The following is a 23,367-nucleotide window of genomic DNA, read 5'->3' as shown; positions in this document are numbered from 1 at the left end:
TATGTTAACATTAGAGGCCTGTACATTACTGATAACTGTCTCTCTGGCCCTTTTCATCTCTTTTAATGTTATTATTGAACTATAAACTCGTACACACAGGACTTCACATCACAGAATTTGATGCTGCTTTTATGCCTAATCTTCAAATACTTGTTGCGACAGTATTACTGCAATAGCCATATAATGTAACAGAATTTCAAGACACAAATTGTAGAGTCAGCTAAAGACAATATCTGAAATGTATGACATTTTGTCATTGCTTTTGAAATAATAAAACCATGCAATAAATGGAATTTCTAATGCCATAAAGCCATAGTTTTTTTGTGTCACATGAATGCTTCCCTATTATTTTCTACAAAGACCAGTGACTGTGCATGTACAGATCTGGTTTTTATTATCTAAATATACATGTATGAACCTTAACACCTTTGGGATGAATTAGAGTGGAGACTGTGAGCCAGGCCAAAACTGCCTTTACATGCACATGAATTTAATATGGAGTTGGCCCACCCTTTGCAGCTTATAACAGCTTCAACTCTTCTGGGAAGGCTTTCCACAAGGTTTAGGAGTGTGTTTACAGGAATGTTTGACCATTCCTCTAGAAGTGCATTTGTGAAGTCAGCTGATGTTGGACGAGAAGGTCTGGTTCACAGTCTCCACTCTAATTCATCCCAAAGATGTTCTGTGGGGTTGAGGTCAGTCAAGTTCCTCCACACCAAACTCTCTCATCCATGTCTTTATGGACCTTGCTTTGTGCACTGGTGTGCAGTCATGTTGGAACAGGAAGGGGTTCATCCCCAAACTGTTTCCACAAAGTCGGGAGTATGAATTGTTTAAAAATATCTTAGTATGCTGAAGCATTAAGAGTTCCTTTCACTGGAACTAAGGGGCCGAGTCCAACCCCTGAAAAACAACGATTTGGCGGGGTGTTCCAAAACTTTTGGCAATATAGTGTATATGAAACCGATCCCAGCTTTACCTGCAGTTCTTTATTATTATCTATTATTAAATAATGGAAATCTGCAGGAAGAGATCCCAAGTGTGGCAACATTGTGCAACTCATATCAGCAAATAACTTTTATGAAATATCAATATTCAAAATCTAATTGAATACAATTTATATATTTAACAGCAACTGATATATAATATTAATACATCTTCCCTGCTGAGGCATTACAGGGTAAAACAGCATAGTTCTTAGTTTTCAGCAATGGAAAATAGGGTAGGTGTAAAGACAAATTTGTCTTCACTGCTTACAACACTATTAAAACTCTGAATACTGGTGTTATTGACTTATTTCACCTATAAACTGTTTAACTGTTTGATTAAACATCTGCTGCGAAGCAAACTCAATTAAATTACTGCCTTTTCCAGGAAATAAAAGAGTCGAGCTGGGTGTTGCCAATGTCAGTTTTATTGTAAAGGATTCTCGGACTTTAATGAGTTATGGGGAAATTACTTCCTGCACATACTTTCCTCAACCAGGCAGGTCATTAAAGCCATGCCAAATACAAAATATAATTAGATCATGAATAATTGGAAAAGGGCAAGGAAGTGTTAGGGAAGACAATGTGAGTCTGACTGTGAATATGTGGACTTGCTATTGTCGGAAGTACCAAGAAAAACACAGTACATACATCAGTACAGTAAATACATCAGTATGCAACATTCATAAGATTCCCAATTCAGAGCACACATCTCCACATACCAAACACTGCCAGATCCTGAACCTGTGCAGCAGGTTCACAAACTACATCCTCTCCTGAAAAAATAAATCAATTGTTAACTTTATTTATATTATGCAGCCTGAGGAAATAAATAGCCTTAAGAAGTATTCTCTCATATTTTGCAGGTATCAACCTGTATGATGATCCAGTCAGAGCTAATCTAGCACAACAATATTTTATCTGAAGATCCATTGGTCAAAAGTCAGTTTCTGTTCACCATAGTCTCATCGATGTGATACATTATAGATGAATTCAGAGAATCATGACTGTAATGTGAATATTACTGTGTTGCACATATACAGTGAGGGAAAAAAATATTTGATCCCCTGCTGATTTTGTACGTTTGCCCACTGACAAAGAAATGATCAGTCTGTAATTTTAATGGTAGGTTTATCTGAACAGTGAGAGGCAGAATAACAACAAAAAAAAATCCAGAAAAACACATTTAAAAAAAGTTATACATTGATTTGCATTTTATTGAGTGAAATAAGTATTTGACCCCTTTGCAAAACATGACTTAGTACTTGGTGGCAATCACAGACGTCAGACATTTCTTGTAGTTGGCCACCAGGTTTGCACACATCTCACATCTCAAGGAATTTGGGCCCACTCCTCTTTGCAGATCCTCTCCAAGTCATTACGGTTTTGTGGCTGACCCTTCAGCTCCATCCACAGATTTTCTATGGGATTAAGGTCTGGACACTGGCTAGGCCACTACAGGACCTTAATGTGCTTCTTTTTGAACCACTCTTTTGTTGCCTTGGCCGTGTGTTTTGGGTCATTGTCAGGCTGGAATATCCATCCACGACCAATTTTCAATGCCCTGGCTGAGGGAAGGAGGTTCTCATCCAAGATTTAACGGTACATGGCCCCGTCCATCGTCCCTTTGATGCGGTGCAGTTGTCCTGTCACCTGGGGATGGTGTACTTGGGGATATAGGCAGCATTCCCCCTCCTCCAAACACGGCAAGTTGAGTTGATGCCAAAGAGCTGGATTTTTGTCTCATTTGACCACAACACTTTCACCCAGTTCTCCTCTGAATCATTCAGATGTTCACTGGCAAACTTCAGATGAGCCTGTACATGTTCTTTCTTTAGCAGGAGGACCTTGCGGGCGCTACTGGATTTCAGTCTTTCACGGCGTAGTGTGTTACCAATTGTTTTCTTGGTGACTATGGTCCCAGCTGCCTTGAGATCATTGACAAAGTCCTCCAGTGTAATTCTGGGCTGATTCCTCACTGTTCTCATGATCATTGAAACTCCATGAGGTGAGATCTTGCATGGAGCCCCAGACCGAGGAAGATTGACAGTCCTTTTGTGTTTCTTAAATTTGGGAATAATCGCACCAACTGTTGTCACCTTCTCACCACGCTGCTTGGCGATGGTCTTGTAGCTCATTCCAGCCTTGTGTAGGTCTACAATCTTGTCCCTGACATCCATGGACAGCTCTTTGGTCTTGGCCATGATGGAGAGTTTGGAATCTGATTGATTGCTTCCTTCTGTGAACAGGTGTCTTTCATACAGTTTATTAAGAGATTAAGAGATTAAGAGCACTCCCCGAGAGTGCTCCTACTGTAATCTCAGCTCCTTACCTGTATAAAAGACACCTGGGAGCCTGAAATCTTTCTGACTGATAGTGGATCAAATACTTATTTCACTCAATAAAATGCAAATCAATGTAGAACTTTTCTGAAATGCGTTTTTCTGGATTTTTTTGTTGTTATTCTGCCTCTCACTGTTCAAATACACCTACCATTAAAATTACAGACTGATCATTTCTTTGTCAGTGGGCAAATGTACAAAATCAGCAGGGGATCAAATAATTTTTTTCCTCACTGTACAGGTATCCTAGATGCATGGTTACCTGCAGAACATCCTCTTCACCAGCAGATGTCATCCTTCATACACTACCAATTAAATGAGTAGGAAACAGTTTTTCACTACATTGCTCAAAGTTTCAGAAGGTTTTGTCTTGCCATAACTAACTGAGCAACATTTATTTTATTTTAGGTTTCTATCACCTGAGACAAAAGTTTCTTAAGGTTCTTAAGGTTTTCCTTCTTAATGTTCAGTGACCAATGGCCAGTAGTGTCATGATACTGTCATTTTGAAAAACTGGCTCAAAACCAAAGAGCAGACCATCCAATTTGTAACCATAGTCCTGCCTCACAATGTGACACAGACTACCAGCATCTGTTGAGCATGATCAGACTGATCACAGCAGCTGCACCAGTGATTCTCTAGGCTGGCTTATGCAGGCACTCCACAAGTGGGACATCAGCCTGCACCTAGACCCCAAATGCCACGATGAGATGTACTATATTGAGATGTACTACTAGAGATGTACTATATTGCCAAAAAGGTCTGGGACACCCTTCAAAATCATTGAATTCAGGTGTTGTTTTTCAGTGGGTTGGGCTTGTCCCCTTAGTTCCAGTGAAAGGAACTCTTAATGCTTCAGCATACCAAGACATTTTGGACAATTTCATGCTCCCAACTTTGTGGGAACAGTTTGGGGATGAACCCCTTCCTGTTCCAACATGACTGTACACCAGTGCACAAATCAAGGTCCATAAAGACACGGATGAGTGAGTTTGGTGTGGAGGAACTTGACTGGCCTGCACAGAGTCCTGACCTCAACCTTATAAATGATTTGGAAGGGGTGTCCCAAAACTTTTGGCAATACAGTGTAATTACAAAGGACACCTAAATTATAAGAACACATCAACCAACTGGAAAGGTCCAGGATATACAGTCCATTTAATATAGATTAATGTTAGAACTGTATTACTGTTCTTTTTGTCATATGCAAAGGAAAACAGTTTGCTCTATAAATGTCTATAAACACAATAAATGTGCACCCCATATGTACAAAACACAATATACATTCTAAACTCTACATATACTGTGCAATATGTGCGGATTTGCCAGAAGCAGTAACGTTTGCTGTTATAATGCAATGAGCTTACAAGTAAGCAGAGTTGGGTGCTGAGACCTGAATAAGGGTGGGTAGAATTTAGGTAAGAAGAGCCACTGAGTTAATGATGGATGTTAACGCAGGAAGACAGTCTTTACAGATGACTGATTGACCTGTGTGACAGATACAGGAGTGTGAATGTCCTGAGGGAGATGGACAGGTGTGAGCCATTGTTTTGAGTGAGTGAGGAGCATGTAGCAATGTGTAAAAAGTGAGATATAGAAGTATCTAACTGTATTGTCTTGAGACACTGACATTTGCTACAAATTCAGCTTGCGAGTGTATTGTCTCCCTTTATCCAGCAAAAAAGCTGGATATATCAAGCAAGATAACATTTTCCCTAGATATCCTGCAAGGTTGTGACAGGACTTGTTTAAACCTCATGCATTCAAGACTGACCAAATGTTATAGGTATAGATATTTTTTTTTAGCATGAGGCCAGCTGTCCTTCTTGTTCAATATCGCATCTTTTACACCCATATCTAATTATAGCACTGGAAAATGGGAAACTTCTAGGGCTTCCGAACACAGTAGAGTCTCAGTGGCTGAACGTGTTCTTGACCTTCCTAATATGGCGGACGCGCGGGCACGTTGCTGTAGCTAACAATGGTTTCTGCAGGGTTTTTTTTAATTTATTTATTTATTTATTTATTTTTATTCTGATTATTCATGCAGCGTGCCAGCTTATACAAGCCATTCACTACTTTATGACTATCTATTTCTACTTCTTAAGATCTATTTTAATTGGGACTGTCACTACTCGACAGGAAACACGATTTGTACTGCGCATGTGCGCAAATGCGTCTACTTCTACTTATGGCAGTTTATTTATACGGCAGGTATTTATAATACTGTCGTTATAATACTATTAATAATAGTATACGATTTATGGCAGTTTATTTGTACGACAGGTATTTATAATACTGTCGTTATAATACTATTAATAATATAAAGTTATAATGTGTTGTTGGCAGAAATTTCACGCATGCGCAGAACAAACCCGTGTTTCCAGTACAAATCGGATCGAGAGTGACTCGGGATCTACTGTCTAGGCACGTATGCTTCCTCGTGACGTAACGCGTAAAACGTGCACTGATACCGGAAGAGCCGAGTCGTGTTTGTTCCACTTTTTAAGACATCGGTAAGTGCGAAATGTTTGGTCAGGTCATAGTAAACTAGTCTTGTGTATTCACGTCTGCGTTAATATATTAAGAATATTATTACTTATTTCTTTTTCAGGTCAGCATGGCGGTTGATTGGCTCGGGTTTGGCTATGCAGCTACTATTTTATTCGGAGGCTTTATGGGATATAAGAGAAAAGGTGGATAGTTGTGTCTTTTAGTAATTTAAAATGAACACGGTCATGTGCATGAATTGTTCTTTTAATATAGACACGTGTCTATGTTTAGTTGTACTCAATATGCAGAAAATATGCAGGTATATAATAAATGTGTATGTACTATGTGCTTAGACATTTTGAGTGAACGCCTGACAGTTGTAGGTGTGGTGATAGCGCTCATAATTTCTTATTTAATCTTTTAATACACCACGTTCTTGCCAAACGAATAACATTTAATACAAACATTCATGACAATTCCACTGAAAACAATTCAATGCATCAACTGAAATGGAGGGGAAATTAGATATTTACCTTATAAAGTAAGCCCCGCCCACTTCTCCCTCCTCCAGATTCCTGTGTTGTTGTTCGGTTTGTTTTTAATTCTTCTTCCTCAAACACGTAATGGATATTGGTCGTGTTCTGTAAAAAAGCATTTAGTTAGGCATTTGTTAACATAATTAATAAGTTCTGTCCAGTCATGTAGGGTTGGTATGTAGTTTTAGGTACTTTTTAGCTTTCGAACTGAAATAGGGAAAAATCCATGATCCTGATTGGTTAATCCTTTTTTACAATTTTTACCATAAAAGGTACCATATAATGTAATATCGTTTAACATGACCAATAAAATGTGATTTAAACAAATCTATCGACACGTCCGTAATGATGCCTTCGTTTACCTTTCATGAGCATCATTACTGCGCAAAACAATGATATCTGACATTTACATTATATATTGTGAAAGGTTTTGGGACGCCCCTCCAAATCAAATGAATTCAGGGGGTTGGGTTTGGCCCCTTAGTTGCAGTGAAAGGAACTCTTAATGCTTCAGCATACCTAGACATTTTGGACAATTTCATGCTCCCAACTTTGTGGGAACAGTTTGGGGATGAACCCCTTCCTGTTCCAACATGACAAGGTCCATAAAAACATGGCCTTCTCATCCAACATCAGTGCCTGACCTCACAAATGCGCTTCTAAAGGAATGGTCAAAAATCCCCATAAACACACTCCTAAACCTGGTGGAAAGCCTTCCCAGAAGAGCTGAAGCTGTTATAGCTGCAAAGGGGGTCAACTCCATAATACCTTCATGTGCATGTAAAGGCAGTTTTGACCTGTATTCTGTCGGGTTAAGGCCAGGACTCTGTGCAGGCCAGTCACGTTCCTCCACACCAAACTTGCTACATCAACTACATTTGAAGTCTGTACTTATGATTTGAGAGCAAAAATAAAATTTATGATTTTTTTTTTTAGTAAATAATTTTAAAACTATACTAACCAAAGTTCTCATGTTGTAATGGTTCTGCAACATCCTGTACTCCTGTATGCTGTATAATATTCACATTTTATCCAGTCTGAATCATTTTTAAAATCTTACTATTCCTTGCACCAGGAAGTTTGATGTCACTAATTGCGGGGTTATTCTTTGGTGGGATATCTACATATGGGGCCTTTAAGGTAACTCTTGACCCACAAGACAAATGGACCTTGTTTGGTGAGTACCCGAATTATACTAGATTAAAATGTTATTTTTGTTTATATTTAATAGGAATTTTCGGTGTAGTGTGGATATCATTCTTTTTCTTTTCTCTCTAGCTGCTTCAGGTGCTCTGGCAGTTGTGATGGGAATAAGATTCAAGAAATCGGGAAAATTAATGCCTGCAGGTATTATGGCTGCATTAAGGTGAGGATTATGGGGTGTACTGAAATATCATCACTATTATCTGAATCCTGCATTGTGCTTAATACAAAATTATCTCAGGGAATAAATACAGATGGGTGACAATTAAGTAAAGAGCAAAAAATGTATTAGCAAGTTATTAAGATGAGATGAGCCACCAGAACATTGATTGCATTGATTGTACACATCTTCAGCAAGATCTCCAATAGGTGTTCAGTTCCGGGCAATTAATGTATTTTCACCCTCATTACATCATTCAACGAACACTCGATTTCTATAGATAGTCATATGATATGAGATCACTCCCATCATGATAGAAATGTTTTGTTATTGGATAAAGGTGATCTGTCAGGAGAACTTTTTATTGATGTGCAGTGGCTTTCTTTTCAAAAGGATGGGTCCCTCCATTGCTAGTTGGTGTAATGCTCTTAAATGGTAGAACAGATCCAGCAGTACCATACCATGATTCTATGTGCATTTGAGTAGTTTTTAACTTCTTGACATTTTACCAAATTTCTGTATACTCTGGAAATTGTAAGGGTTGCAAGTCATTTAAAAATATTAACAATTGCTTGCCTGCTGCAGACTTTTAACCCATGTTATTGCAAAAGCAGTTTATCAAAGTTCATTCTGTGTCCTGATTTCAGCCTCATGATGGTTGTGCGGCTGCTGATCCTCTGAACATGGCCATGAAACAAAGCTTATTCCACTGCAGCTTTCCTGGCAGTATTGTTATATACACAATAATTGTTCTATTGCACTGCATCAACCCTACACTAATCATCTTGAACACTCACCTTGTACATTCCAAATAAAGCCTATTTTTAAATCTTTTTTTTTTTTTTTTATAATTCTGTTTACATTGCATTGATGAGGAATATAAAATCCATTGAACAAAAGATCACATTATGAATGCTTTATCTAATAAAAAAAACAAAAACAAACTTAAGTTCAATTTGGAATCATTTATTGCTTTAATATCCTATGTAAAAAACCAAGACAACCATTTGTATGAGTAACATAATTAGAATTTACATCACAGCCCTTGAAGTGTGCATTGAAAGTTAGACTAAATCAGACCTGAGTGATTTATGTAATTTTTTAGATCACTTGGATATGGTAGACCATTCATAAAACGCAAGAAACTACCTTTCAATGCTCACTTGTGGCCAAAAGGGTAAACTAGTGTGTAAGAGAGAATATATGATTAACGGCCTTATGTAATCCAGCTTCTGTATAAGGCACCTCAAAGTGCTTGAATAATCTGTCACTGAACTGCTCTCTGTTTTCTACTTGAAAAGATGGCTTAATACACTCATGACAGTTTTTACATAAACTTCATCAGGCGGAGGCTTCCTCTGACTGCCGGGCTGCAGGAACTTACTGATGGCTGGAATGGCTTTCATCCTCTTTTGGAATTCCTGAAAGAATAATAAAAAATAAATAAATAAATAATAAAAAAAAAAATATATATATATATATATATATATATATATATATATATATATATATATATATATATATATATATTTTTTTTTTTTTATATAATAATATAATAAAAAAATAACATAATAAACATAACTAACATAACATAACATAAAAAATAACATAATAAAAAAAAATAAATATATATATATATATATATATATATATATATATATATATATATATATATATATATATATATATATATTTATTATTATTATTATTCTCTCAGGAATTCCATTATATATATATATATATATATATATATATATATATATATACATATATATATATATATACATATATATATATATATAACAGAACATTTATATCAGAGGATAATCCAGCCATCTGTGAACTTATTAACATTATTGTTAAGGATTTTCTGAGATAAATTTACTTCCATCAATGTTCAGAGCTGCCTATAAATGTCCTGCAGTTCTGATTAAAGGTAAATGTTATGGGCTTCATAGCATGAATTTGCCCCCTCAAAAGAAGACAACCAGACCAATGTATACAATATGCAACAGATTTTCAAAAGTAATCGGATCACTCTGTGAAGCGTGAGGAGTGATAAGGAAATAACACGTGAGATCTCGCGCGAGATTGGAAATGGAACCACGCAAAAAGTTCGAGAGCCAGATGGTCAGTGCGGGGAGCAAGGACTGTGCGTTCTGTATAAGTAAACAAATGAATTATTTTGCAACGTGTTGATGCGGCTGGTCAAGCAAATATTTGTGCTTTAGTTCTGTTTGATGTAATTGTAAAGCATATTTATTCTGATATAACTATATTTAAGACATTTTACTGACAAAAAAAAAACAACTATTAAGCTATAATATTGTGCTCTAACCGATGCCATGCTGATATTGTGGTCTATAACTCCTCCCCGAACTGACCGCTACCCTGTATCTCCCTCTCTAATTGGCTGTAGGTCATCGCCGAGGTATTTTTCGGTCAGAGCTCCTTTCACACTGCACGACTTTGAGTCGCCGCTAGGTCCAGATATTTAGCATGGCAAATATTTCACGGCGACTCATCGGCGACTCGGTCAGATCGAGTTTTTGGTCATTCACACGGCGCGATTGATCACTCGTGTGCACGCGCTCCGCTTGCTTTGATTTTGCAAAATTAGTCGGCGACTGAAAAGTCGTGCAGTGTGATCACTATTACCTGAATTCTGCATTGTAGTTAGAACACAATGATGTCAGGGAATTAATACAATTAAGCAAAGAGCAAAAAATGATGAGCCACTAGATTGTATTGACTGTACACATCCCTGGAATTGTTACTGAGGGATGATCACTATTCTTCAGCAAGATAGTCACTCAAAAGTGCTCCTATAGGTGTTCAGTTCCGGTCAATTAATGCATTTTCATCCTCATTACATCATTCAATGAACCCTTGCTTTCTATAAATAGTCATATGATATGAGATCACTCCCATCATGATAGAAATGTTGCGTTATTGGATAAGGGTGATCGGTCAGGAGACCTTTTTATGTATATGCACTGACCTTCTCTCTAAGAGGATAGGTGGACACAGTCCATTCACCAAAATGCTGCAGCATTTGCTAGTTGGTGTAATGCTTTTAAATGGTAGAACAGATCCAGCAGTATCAGATCACGATTCTATGTGCATTTGAGTAGTTTTTAACAACATCTTGACATTTTACCAAATTTCTGTATACTCTGGAAATAGTAAGGGTTGCAAGTCATTTAAAAATATTAACAATTCAAGTTTTTTATAGTAGTTTTTGTAAGTTAGTGTAATTTGCTTTAGAGTGATTATTACCACTTTTCTTCAGGACAACTAGTTCAGAATTAAATTGTTAATGTTCAGCTACTTTTATTGCCTGCTGCAGACTTTTAACCTATATATTACAAAAGCAGTTTATCAAAGTTCACTCTGTATCCTGATTTCAGCCTCATGATGGTTGTGCGGCTGCTGATCCTCTGAACATGGCCATGAAAAGAAGCTTATTCCACTGCAGCTTTCCTGGCAGTATTGTTATATACACAATAATTGTTCTATTGCACTGCATCAACCCTACACTAATCATCTTGAACACTCACCCTGTACATTCCAAATAAAGCCTATTTTTAAATCTTTTTTTTTATAATTCTGTTTACATTGCATTTATGAGGAATATAAAATCCAGTGAACAAAAGATCACATTACGAATGCTTTATCTAATAAAAAAAAACAAAAAAAACTTAAGTTCAATTTGGAATCATTTATTGCTTTAATATCCTATGTAAAAAAAAAAACCCAAGACAACCATTTGTATGAGTAACATAATCAGATCACTTGGCTAGGATAGACAATTTATAAAACACAAGAAACTACCTTTCAATGCTCACTTGTGGCCAAAAGGGTAAACTAGTGTGTAAGAGAGAATATATGATTAACGGCCTTATGTAATCCAGCTTCTGTATAAGGCACCTCAAAGTGCTTGAATAATCTGTCACTGAACTGCTCTCTGTTTTCTACTTGAAAAGATGGCTTAATACACTCATGACAGTTTTTACATAAACTTCATCAGGCGGAGGCTTCCTCTGACTGCCGGGCTGCAGGAACTTATTGATGGCTGGAATGGCTTTCATCCTCTTTTGGAATTCCTGAAAGAATTCAATAAAAATTTATATTAATATTTCTATTTCTGGTATTTCCATCAATGTTCAGAGCTGACTGTAAATGTCCTGCAGTCCTGATTAAAGGTAAATGTTATGGGCTTCATAGTGTGAGATTGTCCCCTCAAAAGAAGACAACCAGACCAATGTATACAATATGCAACAGCCGTTTCTGAGCCTATAAACCTCTTCAAAGATCTATATGTTGCATAAAACTGACCTGGATTTTGGGGAAGGTGGAAAGTATTGTAGGGAATAGCTCCTCCAGCATGAGAGTGGCCTCAAGGAGATGCACATCTGCACAGCTCAGCTGAGATCCCACAAGGTACTGGGACTGAGCAAGAGCCTAAAAAGCCAGGGTACACACACATACACAAGTGAAGATACAATTCCTCTGAAAAGATACAGAAAGTTTTATATATACACTGTTAACGGCATCAAGCCCCACACCTTTTCATAAGCTGGAAGACTACGTTCCTTGACTTTGCCCTGAATTTTATCCAGTTGTGTCTGTTTTTGGTCAGCAGGTGTAAAGGGCAGAACCATTATCATATCCATGATGTCCCTAGCACCCTCAGAGTACATATCAATCCTTTAAAATAAATAAATAAGATGTAGTGTGTTGTAGTATAGCTTTAGGTAAACCTGGTTGTATATACAAGTGATACAATCCCATTCAAACATGGTTAAAGACTTTGCACTCACATAAGACGCTCTTTAATATCCTTTCCATACAAGTTGTATTTTCCAGCAATGTAGTTCAAGATAGCCTTAGTCTGAACAAGCTTCATTCCATCCATTTCAACCAAGGGAACCTGATGAAACAGGAGGGCTCCATCTGGAGATCAGAGAAGAGTTAATGATGCTGCTTTCTATCAGATGATGTGTATTTAATCAGCTTTTTGCAGACATGGACTGCTTTAATTGCAGAGATCCTCTTTTATGAATGTAATACAGCTATACAAATATTTGTCTCATTATGTAAGTGTGTGTATAATCTGGGTATTTACCAAGAGTCATGTACCTTTTTTTACTCCTGAGCCTTCGTATGTTATTTAGGTTTGAATTAAACTCGTTGTCTGTCTCAAATTGCTGCTTTTTTCATCATTTTGTAGTACATACATGAAGTAAAAAAACACCCAATTTTTTTTCTTTTCAAAAATCCACTCCCTATAAAATGGCAGACATTCAGACATTTGGCCCAGATGCACTCTGTGATGTGCCACACCCCTTTTACCTTAATAACCTAGACAGTACAATAAAACGACATTTTAAATAAATAAAACATGCATTGCTTTCTTTTAAGAATATATTACTATTAATACTATTACTACATTGCTGTTTTTTTTTTCTTTCATTTTATATATATATATATTAATCAGCTAATATCTGCACCATATATTTTACATATACAATCAAAGTTTGCTGGGAGACTGGAAATAATAATAATAATAATAATCAAACAAATAAAGGTTTTACTAAGATAGTTTGTGTGCTTTAGAGCATTATTATTATTATTATTATTATTATTATTATTATTATTATTTTGTAGTACAAATTCTCATTAAGTCACATTCAACAGTCAATATTTTAGGAGCTAGCTTCATCCATAAAAAGCTCAATGCCTATAAATAAGTCAAAGTTACTTATTGCAACTGTTGAAGAGCAGACAGGATCTCTGCCCTAACAAACACCTACTACTAAAAAGATCTGCAAAGTCAGAAACAACATACCATCCACCAATTTCTTGAACTGTTCCTCGGTGGTCAGATAAACCTCCTCGAACTGTAAATACAATTAAGTCATATATGAATAAGGTTGCATTATTTAACCCGATCTTAAAGGGGAAAAGGCTTCAAATGTGTTGCATAGACCTCAACACCAGCAACAGCTAAAAGCCACCGTATCGACTCCATCTTCCCTCTTCCTTTGAAGTAATACAGAACAACCTTTCCCGACATTTTTTTGCACCAACAAATGCTTAGCCCACTAGAAAATGCAGTCCGCGCTGTCAGAATCTTTCTGGACCACGGAGAGCAGCTGAAACGTTTTATTTTTACGAAAGGATTGCGCAATAAACCGCTGGGTGTCGTGACGGCCAATGGCACGGCGGAAAATGGTCACGTGCCTAATACCTGCTCGGCCATATATATATATATATATATATATATATATATATATAGGGCGCGGTATGAGTGCATTATTTTAAATGTGCATTATTTTTTTCTTCCCTAGACAGAGACCTAGGTCGGCTAGAAAGGTTTTGACAAGAAGATGATGTTTTCCTAAGAGAACAGGAACATATTATTTGAGTTTGTGTTGTGTGAATGTGCTTATAGCGGCGGCTGGATGTAACTGCCGTACGAGTTCACGTGACATTAACTAGCGTGGAGGACAAACCAAACCAAACCAAAAACATTTATCCATTATGTGCGCAAACGGTTTTGGAGTGTAAAGGATACGCACTAAACGTAAATAATGTCCAGTTTTTTTATATATATTTTAAACCCATTATACAACCGAGCTTCACCCCTCCTCCCCAAGCCAGTACACACTCACGCGCCCATCATCACGCCTGTTCAAGGCGGTCCTTTTGTGCAGTCTCGAGCCAATGGCTACACCAAGTATTTGCATATACCACAAAGCCTGCTGGGAACCTTGAAATCCTCTTCTTTTTTAATTCTGATTTAAAAAATTAAAAAAAACGAAATGCATTACTAACACCGATTACGTGTTTTAGAGCATTATATGCCTATGTGGCGAAAGACATGAGGTCAGTCAGCACTCACCGGCTCCGAGAAAGCTGTTAATTTCCCGCTGTATATAAAGCTATCGTAGTGGTGTATGCTTTCGGATGTGAGGGCGATCTGGCTGCGACATCTGTCACCCCATTGATCGCTAGGGTTGATTCGGCTGATCTGGCTGGCTAGGCGGGTGTCCCCTTCCTCCCTCACCACTCCATGTGCGTCCCTCCCGAAGCTCCGCGCTCGGTGGAAGAGGACAGGTTCCTAGACGGACGAGCATCGTTGGTATAGAAGTAGCTGCTACCCTGCTAGAACCTCCAAACAAGCTCAAGGCCCATTTGTAGGAGAAACGTAGGGAAGTCAAGCTTCGAGACTTCAGACACATCCAAGTGAGGCGCTGCACGTGGCAGTCTGCCTTCCTTTTTAAAAATAATGAGTAACATGAATTATGAATATTTGTCTAATGAATATTTCATCGAGTTGAGAAAAACACCAGGTTTTGCTTGCTTACTTTACTGCACAGAAATGTTTGAATAAAAAAAAATGCATTCATTTAGAAGGTTTAAGGGCAAACCTGACATTTAGTTAGCTATAAAGTAGGTGCACAGACACAATACTAGTAGCTAGCTAGCATCATTTCTTTTAATGGTGAACAAAAAAATAAATCCCTGAAGAGCAGATTTATTAGAATCCTTGGTAACAACAGGTAATAATGTCTATGGAAAAAAGCTTAAAAACAGAAAAATATGAGAAATTGAATTGAAACATTCATAATCACATCACCAGTGATAAAAAAAAAATACTCCAAACAATCAGAAAACAATCATCATGCATTAGGAGATGCAGCCTATACCACCAGAATGGGCAATAGATTACTCGTTATCTTCATGCAATAAAATAACAAACACATTGCACATACCTTCGGGATAAAATTGGATATGTCAATCCATTTATTGTCCATTTGGCATTGTAAACAATAAGGAAGCATTCAAGTACTTAAGTCTATCTTTCAACTAACAAACAAATATTTTATTCAAGACAACACGTAACACTCTTACAGACACGAGTACGGTCCAAAAACAAACAAACTGACCTCTGTGTCTAACATGTATCCCTTCATCCCTTCAACAAAACACAAAATACTCATACTGTCTGGAATAGAAATTACAAATCAATATAATATCTCCAACAGCTACTTTAATTATTCCTTTGTCTTTAGAGTTAATTATAGAGTGAGTTTGGTGTGGGTGTTGGTATAGCTGCAAAGGGTGGGACAACTCCATATTACATTCATGTGCACTGTTAGATTTTGCTTTATTTGTCTGAGCGGTAGTTTGGGTGGCTCACCAATGTATTAGATTTCTCTAATACATAAAATAAGTAAGCTTGACCAGAGTTCTTGTGGGCAGAAGAATTTATTGAATTTATTAAAGGTAGCAGTGTAGCGGGTCTTCAACAGCGATGTTAGCTGGCTGGTCTTCAAAGTATCTTAACCCAAATATACTGTATGTGTGATCAGACTTATACTTGGTAACAAAATGTCTTCAGACAGATACCATTCAGACCTCCTACTGGAGACATTAAAAAGGACAGGATGGAAGGGCCACCAGTTGATTGCTTCAGCTATTTGGTTATGCTAATTTCAGGTGGGGCACAGGCACAATGTAATGTCAGATGTTGATCATATATGCAAGAACTAGATACAAAATCCTTCAGCATGTAAAGGCAGACGTCCCAGTTTTGACCTGGCTCTCAGTCTCCGATCTAATTCACCCTAAAGGTGTTCTATCAGGTTGAGGTCAGGACTCAGTCAAGTTCCTTCACACCAAACTCACTCATCCATGTCTTTATGGCCCTTGCTTTGTACACTGGTGTGCAGTCATGTTGGAACAGGAAGGGGTCATCCCCAAACTGTTCCCACAAAGTTGGGAGCATGAAATTGTCCAAAATGTCTTGGTATGCTGAAGCATTAAGAGTTCCTTTCACTGGGACTAAGGGGCCGAGCCCAACCCCTGAAAAACAGGGGGGAAAAGGTTAGAAACCCATGAATTATACACTGTTACTAAATAAAATTTAGCAAAAAAATGGTCAGGTCTTTGAGAATTTCTGCTTTCAGTCCAGCAGGTGGCGATATAATACACAGTTTAGTTCAAAGACGAAGAAAAGAAGCTAGGAGAGGAAGAGTATAATGTAGGCGCGAAGTTTATGTTGCTAGTTAATTCGCTATTTTGGGAGATTAAAGGATGTCAGTAAAGCTTATTGAAGTGATTTTGATTAGATTTGGTCTTATGTCAGGTCTTCTAGTCCATTGTGAGATGTGTTTGTGATATTTTCAGGTATTTTACTAAGCTCTTTAGCTTCTGTGCTAGCGTGTTTACATGCACTCTGATTGAGTACAGCGCATGCGCAGTGCTCATGTGCGTGGCTTCTATACCAAACTACCGATAACAGAGTAATACATACTGTAGCTGAAGCGTGATGGAGGTGGGAAAGGACAGAGTGGTGGCCCTGGTGGATATGGACTGTTTTTACGTGCAGGTGGAGCAGAGGTTGAACCCTCAGCTGAGGAACAAACCCTGCGTCGTGGCTCAGTACAAAACCTGGAAAGGAGGAGGGTGAGTAGACACCGGATACTCATTTGCATATTCATAGGATCCTCATGATCATTAGCATATCAGAGCTTGTAAACATAAATTTTGTTTACTCACAATAAAGGTTTTTTTTGAGCGTGAGATTAATCTACTGATTGTGCCATTCATTCCAAACCAGTAAGAAAGCACTGCCACATTATCTCTTTTCTTGATCAGTATCATAGCAGTCAGTTATGAGGCCCGAGCCCATGGTGTGACCAGGAACATGTGGGCAGATGACGCCAAGAAACTGTGTCCAGATCTTCAGGTGGCGAGAGTCCGAGAGTCACATGGGAAAGCCGATCTAACGTGGTAAGCCTGCATTCTCTTTACATACTAAAAACACAGTTTTGTCTTCCCATGATGCTGAAAGTTTGGACTGTATCTTTTGTGGATAGTTACAGAGAGGCCAGTGTGGAAGTGATCGAGATCATGTCCCGATTCGCAGTCATCGAGAGAGCCAGCATCGACGAAGCGTACATGGACCTCACCAGCAGCGTCCAGAAAAGATTGAAGGACCTAGAAAAATCATGCATCGGTCCACAGTTTCTGAAGAAAACTTATGTGCAAGGCTTTCCTGTTCCCGACTCAGTGGAAGATGCGACATTGGATAAAGGTGTGTTGATGAAGCCTGTCGGGAAGAAGCACATTGTAGCAATAATGATGTGGCTAAGAACATAACTCAGCTACATGCAGAGGCTGAAACTTATTTCTGTGTCCATGTAGAGGAGCAGCGGTTAAAGGGACTGCAGGAGTGGCTCAACACACTGCCTGACTGCTTTCAACCAGGCTGTTTAGGCTACTCAGAGGTGTGTTTGGCTGTCGGAGCGATGATCGTGGAGGAAATGAGGGCGGCAGTGGAGCAGCACACTGGATTCCAATGCTCTGCAGGAATTTCTCATAACAAGGTGCTTTTTTGAAACATTACCTGATTTGTATATTTAAACACCTAATATATTGTAATCACTTGGTCAAGGTCATTGAGGTGACTGAGATTAAATAAAGTTTTGCTCATTCTATAATTTTTTTTTTTTTTTGCATTGTTTCATGTTATAGAGGTTATTTGAAATTAATGGCACAAAAAACACTCACTGTTTTGAAGGTATTAGCCAAGCTAGCGTGCGGTCTTAACAAACCAAATCGGCAGACTGTGCTTCCTCTTGGATCGGTGCCTGAACTCTTTATAACATTACCCATCAGTAAAATGTAAGTATATTCCCAAATAAGGCTAGGGGGTTAGATAGTGTCCATTTTTATATACAGTGTATGATACAATGCAGTTGTTGTGGTTGTGTTTTTCAGTCGCAATTTAGGAGGGAAACTGGGTGCTTCCATTACAGAGACTCTGGGGGTAGAGAATATGGGAGAACTCACTCAGTTCACACGGGCGCAGCTGGAGGAACACTTCGGAGAAAAGACTGGGTAAGACTCTCCCAATGCTTCTCCACCAGACACTGTGGCATGGCACGGATGAAGACAAGTCTGATTTAAGGGTTGTGTGTATTCTGGCTCTGTGTGTGTGTGTGTGTGTGAGAGAAAGATTTCCTTCACATTACACTACTGTGAAGGCAGGAGAGATTTCTCTAGATGTGACTAGATATATGCAGAAGGATTAAAGTACAAAAACCCTAACACTAGTATTTTAATATTTAATGTACAGTAAGGGAAAAAATTATTTGATCCCCTGCTGATTTTGTACGTTTGCCCACTGACAAAGAAATGATCAGTCTGCAATTTTAATGGTAGATTTATCTGAACAGTGAGAGGCAGAATAACAACAAAAAAATCCAGAAAAACACATTTCAGAAAAGTTCTACATTGATTTGCATTTTATTGAGTGAAATAAGTATTTGACCCCTTTGCAAAACATGACTTAGTACTTGGTGGCAATCACAGACGTCAGACATTTCTTGTAGTTGGCCACCAGGTTTGCACACATCTCACATCTCAAGGAATTTGGGCCCACTCCTCTTTGCAGATCCTCTCCAAGTCATTACGGTTTTGTGGCTGACCCTTCAGCTCCATCCACAGATTTTCTATGGGATTAAGGTCTGGACACTGGCTAGGCCACTACAGGACCTTAATGTGCTTCTTTTTGAACCACTCCTTTGTTGCCTTGGCCGTGTGTTTTGGGTCATTGTCAGGCTGGAATATCCATCCACGACCAATTTTCAATGCCCTGGCTGAGGGAAGGAGGTTCTCATCCAAGATTTAACGGTACATGGCCCCGTCCATCATCCCTTTGGTGCAGTTGTCCTGTCACCTGGGGATGGTGTACTTGGGGTCATAGGCAGCATTCCTCCTCCTCCAAACATGGCGAGTTGAGTTGATGCCAAAGAGCTGGATTTTTGTCTCATTTGACCACAACACTTTCATCCAGTTCTCCTCTGAATCATTCAGATGTTCACTGGCAAACTTCAGATGAGCCTGTACATGTGGCTTTCTTTAGCAGGAGGACCTTGCGGGCGCTACTGGATTTCAGTCTTTCACGGCGTAGTGTGTTACTAATTGTTTTCTTGGTGACTATGGTCCCAGCTGCCTTGAGATCATTGACAAAGTCCTCCAGTGTAATTCTGGGCTGATTCTTCGCTGTTCTCATGATCATTGAAACTCCATGAGGTGAGATCTTGCATGGAGCCCCAGACCGAGGAAGATTGACAGTCCTTTTGTGTTTCTTCCATTTGGGAATAATCGCACCAACTGTTGTCACCTTCTCACCAAGCTGCTTGGTGGTCTTGTAGCTCATTCCAGCCTTGTGGAGGTCTACAATCTTGTCCCTGACATCCATGGACAGCTCTTTGGTCTTGGCCATGATGGAGAGTTTGGAATCTGATTGATTGCTTCCTTCTGTGGACAGGTGTCTTTCATACAGTTAACGAGCTGAGATTAAGAGATTAAGAGCACTCCCCGAGAGTGCTCCTACTGTAATCTCAGCTCCTTACCTGTATAAAAGACACCTGGGAGCCAGAAATCTTTCTGATTGATAGGGGATCAAATACTTATTTCACTCAATAAAATGCAAATCAATGTAGAACTTTTCTGAAATGCGTTTTTCTGGATGTTTTTTGTTGTTATTCCGCCTCTCACTGTTCAAATACACCTACCATTAAAATTACAGACTGATCATTTCTTTGTCAGTGGGCAAACGTACAAAATCAGGAGGGGATCGAATAATTTTTTCCCTCACTGTAGGTACATCTCCATTATGATCGACTCTATCTATGTAAAGTGGTCTGACATTAAGTTAGCATATTTCAGTTTTTACACATTTTTTTTTTTGTCACTGGTAGACAGAGTAGAGCTCCGACCTAATGTGTTTCTAAAGCAGGAAGAAAATCCAAGTATTCCAGTTGGCAAGATTGTGCTTCAGGATATTGTTAGTCTCCATCTGTCTAACCATATTTAACTGAATGAGTCATTCGGTGCAATATGGTTGAAGTGTTTTATTATTTTCCAGGCGATGGTTGTATGACTTGTGCAGAGGCGTTGAGTTCGAGCCAGTGAAACCCAGGCAGCTCCCCAAATCCATCGGCTGTAGCAAGAACTTTCAGGGAAAGTCAGCTCTGGCTACAAAAACACAGGTTATTATTATCAAGTAATAAAGATATCTATGCCTATCCTTATCCATCATCTGCGTGTTATAGTGTGTTGTTGTTTTTTTTAATTCTAGGTTGAACACTGGCTGCACCAGCTGGCCCTTGAGCTGGAGGATAGACTGAATAAAGATAAAGAGATGGTAAGTGTTAAATCCTCATCATGCGCTTCTCTATTTATTTCCCCCTGTGACATGCAGAAATTTTTGTTGTTTGTTCTGCAGAACGGCCGAGTTGCTAAGCTGCTGACCGTGGGGGTCCACCAGGCTGGAGATAAAAAGCCCAACAGTTTCTCTCGCTGCTTTGCTCTATCACGCTATGAAGCCTCAAAGATTTCTTCCGACAGCTTTGCCATCATTAAGAGCCTTAATGCTGCCGGCAGCCATCAGGAAGCCTGGTGAGTCGTGTTGCAAGTCGTTTTGGACTCTTCATCCCATTAAACCACTTAACCTTGTGTGACTTCAAGCCAAGGACACTGGAGTAATTCTGCTGCATTGATATGAAGCCATCAGTATATTCCTTTCCATGTTCCTGCAGGGTTTCTGTATTTTATACAATGGATAAAATTATGACATTGCACACAATCAGCTTTAAGCATGGCAGGAAAATGGTTGGTCAGCTTATCCTTTAAACAGTGGTCATGTTTTCAAGTGCATGAAGTTAGCAAAAACATGAGCTTTGTTTTATTACCAGGACAAATCCACACAGCGAATGGTATGTTGTATGACCTTGATTTCATGTCTCTTGTGTTATTTGTCCTCTAGGTCTCCTCCGCTCACCTGTCTCCATTTATCTGCCAGTAAGTTCATTGAGAACTCATCAGGAGAAATCACTAGTTTCCTCAGCAGCGACGTAGCACCAACCCAGTCGCGTCGAAAAGCAAACGGACCAGCTTCGAAAACAGAAACCGCACCGAAGAAACCTGGAGCTATCCAGGCCCTTTTCCAAAAAGCTGCCGAAAAGAAAAAGAAGGAAGCCGACGAAAGCTTTATAGAAAAGGAACCCGTTGCCTTCCCGTCTTCTTCAGAGAACCTTCCACACAGCACAGAAAGTCCTCAGAAAGTGCCAGTGGTTTCAAATATGTCACTTTCCTCTTTTTTTCAAAGAAAGACAATGGAGAAAACGTCTGACAGGTTCCCTATAGAGAAAGACATGAAAGAAAGCACAGAGGACAAATCTCAGACTGCATGCACTTCGTCTGGTGTCGATGAGCCAAATCGTACTGAGATCTTCACTCAAAATGTCAACTTTAAAGATAGCAAAGAGGACTTTCACACGTGCGAACGCTGTGGACAGGAAGTACTAATGTGGGAGATGCCAGAACACACCGACTACCACTACGCCCTCGATCTGCAGAACTCCCTCTCTTCTTCTTCCGCCTCCACGTCATTATCATCTTCATCATTTTCTTCACCAGTCATGGCTCAAACGCCGTCGTCATCACGTGGAAAGAGCAGACCCAAAACTCAGGCTGGACCTCAGGCAAAGCGTGCAAGGCCCATGGACAAACCGACCACCTTGGATTCTTTCTTCAAGAAAGCCTAATTTTTATAAAAACCTGAATCCTCTACATAATCAGTCTATTTTATATCAGTGCTTTTGCAGAAAGTTTGTCTGGTTTACAAACATGAACATGCTATAAATATAAATATACAATAAGAATAATGTCTTAATAAAAACTTGTCACTTTAGAATTTAAGTCAGTTTCTGATAATGATTTTAATAAAATATCTTTTTAACTTGAGTTTTTAATGTTTTATTATTGATGAGTAATGTGATGCTCAGAAACCCCCACAAGAGGGCAACACAGTATAACAACCTTGGAAAGCTGGTGAAAACTAAACATACTGTGTAAAAGAAATAGGATTTATTTGTGTGTACAAGACAATACAAATACATGATGTGGAATGGACAGACACAAATAGGAGGTTTTTCTTTTTAGAAAGCTTACCAGGGCTTGATCAGGGTTGCCTCCCTAAGTTAAGTTCCTAGTTTGTTTATATTTTGGTAAATAAACAATAAGAATTATTAGAAAATAATGCTAGGCTGTATGAGTGGGATTTTATACTACTACTACTGCTGCTACTACTTCTACTAATTATAATCCTGGTATTGGTTGAAGGGAACTGTCATTACCTGAATTCACACAGTAGGTTGACAGTGCTGTCATTTTTACCCCTAGTGTGTGGTACCCCACTATATTGCCAAAAGTTTTGGGACACTCCTCCAAATCATTGAATTACATGCACATGAATGTAATATGGAGTTGGCCTGCCCTTTGTAGCTTTAACAACTTCAGCTCTTCTGGGAAGGCTTTCGACAAGGTTTAGCGGTGTGTTTATGGGAATTTTTCAAGCGCATTTGTGAGGTCAGGCACTGATGTGGGACGAGAAGGTCTGGCTCGCAGTCTCCGCTCTAATTTATCCCAATCAGGTTGAGGTCAAGTTCCTCCACACCAAACTCACTCATCCATGTCTTTATGGACCTTGCTTTGTGCTCTGGTGTACAGTCATGTTGGAACAGGAAGGGGTTCATCCCCAAACTGTTCCCCACAAAGTTGGG

General features: G+C 38.8%; 3 protein-coding genes across 4 annotated transcripts; 2 read left to right on the top strand and 1 right to left on the bottom strand.

The window, feature by feature from the left end:
- Positions 1–5,701: 5,701 nt before the first annotated feature.
- On the top strand, positions 5,702–8,669 carry tmem14a (transmembrane protein 14A). The gene is made up of 5 exons (XM_058386460.1): positions 5,702–5,844; positions 5,943–6,024; positions 7,433–7,534; positions 7,636–7,723; positions 8,368–8,669. Exons 2-5 carry the CDS (start codon positions 5,949–5,951, stop codon positions 8,399–8,401), a joined length of 300 nt encoding a protein of 99 aa, XP_058242443.1. The 5' UTR covers positions 5,702–5,844; positions 5,943–5,948; the 3' UTR covers positions 8,402–8,669.
- Positions 8,670–8,867: 198 nt separating this feature from the next.
- Positions 8,868–13,913, bottom strand: gsta.1 (glutathione S-transferase, alpha tandem duplicate 1). Of its 2 annotated transcripts, none has more exons than XM_058386459.1 (6): positions 13,713–13,913; positions 13,572–13,623; positions 12,544–12,676; positions 12,289–12,430; positions 12,059–12,184; positions 8,868–9,141 (listed from the first exon to the last, which is right to left on the bottom strand). In XM_058386459.1, exons 1-6 carry the CDS (start codon positions 13,797–13,799, stop codon positions 9,010–9,012), a joined length of 672 nt encoding a protein of 223 aa, XP_058242442.1. In that variant the 5' UTR covers positions 13,800–13,913; the 3' UTR covers positions 8,868–9,009. The 2 variants fall into 2 exon arrangements, with proteins under 2 accessions (XP_058242442.1, XP_058242441.1); XM_058386458.1 differs by lacking the exon at positions 8,868–9,141 and adding an exon at positions 11,427–11,826 and having other exon boundaries at positions 13,713–13,910.
- A 2,833-nt stretch (positions 13,914–16,746) lies between these two features.
- On the top strand, positions 16,747–22,512 carry polh (polymerase (DNA directed), eta). The gene is made up of 10 exons (XM_058378157.1): positions 16,747–17,197; positions 17,390–17,524; positions 17,611–17,828; positions 17,939–18,120; positions 18,315–18,418; positions 18,515–18,634; positions 20,670–20,793; positions 20,883–20,948; positions 21,030–21,202; positions 21,570–22,512. Exons 1-10 carry the CDS (start codon positions 17,061–17,063, stop codon positions 22,348–22,350), a joined length of 2,040 nt encoding a protein of 679 aa, XP_058234140.1. The 5' UTR covers positions 16,747–17,060; the 3' UTR covers positions 22,351–22,512.
- Positions 22,513–23,367: the final 855 nt, after the last annotated feature.

The sequence above is a fragment of the Hemibagrus wyckioides genome, linkage group LG03 (genome assembly GCF_019097595.1).
Source record: "Hemibagrus wyckioides isolate EC202008001 linkage group LG03, SWU_Hwy_1.0, whole genome shotgun sequence".
NCBI classification, from domain to species: Eukaryota; Metazoa; Chordata; class Actinopteri; order Siluriformes; family Bagridae; genus Hemibagrus; species Hemibagrus wyckioides.
This window is presented reverse-complemented; position numbering and strand designations above follow the sequence as displayed.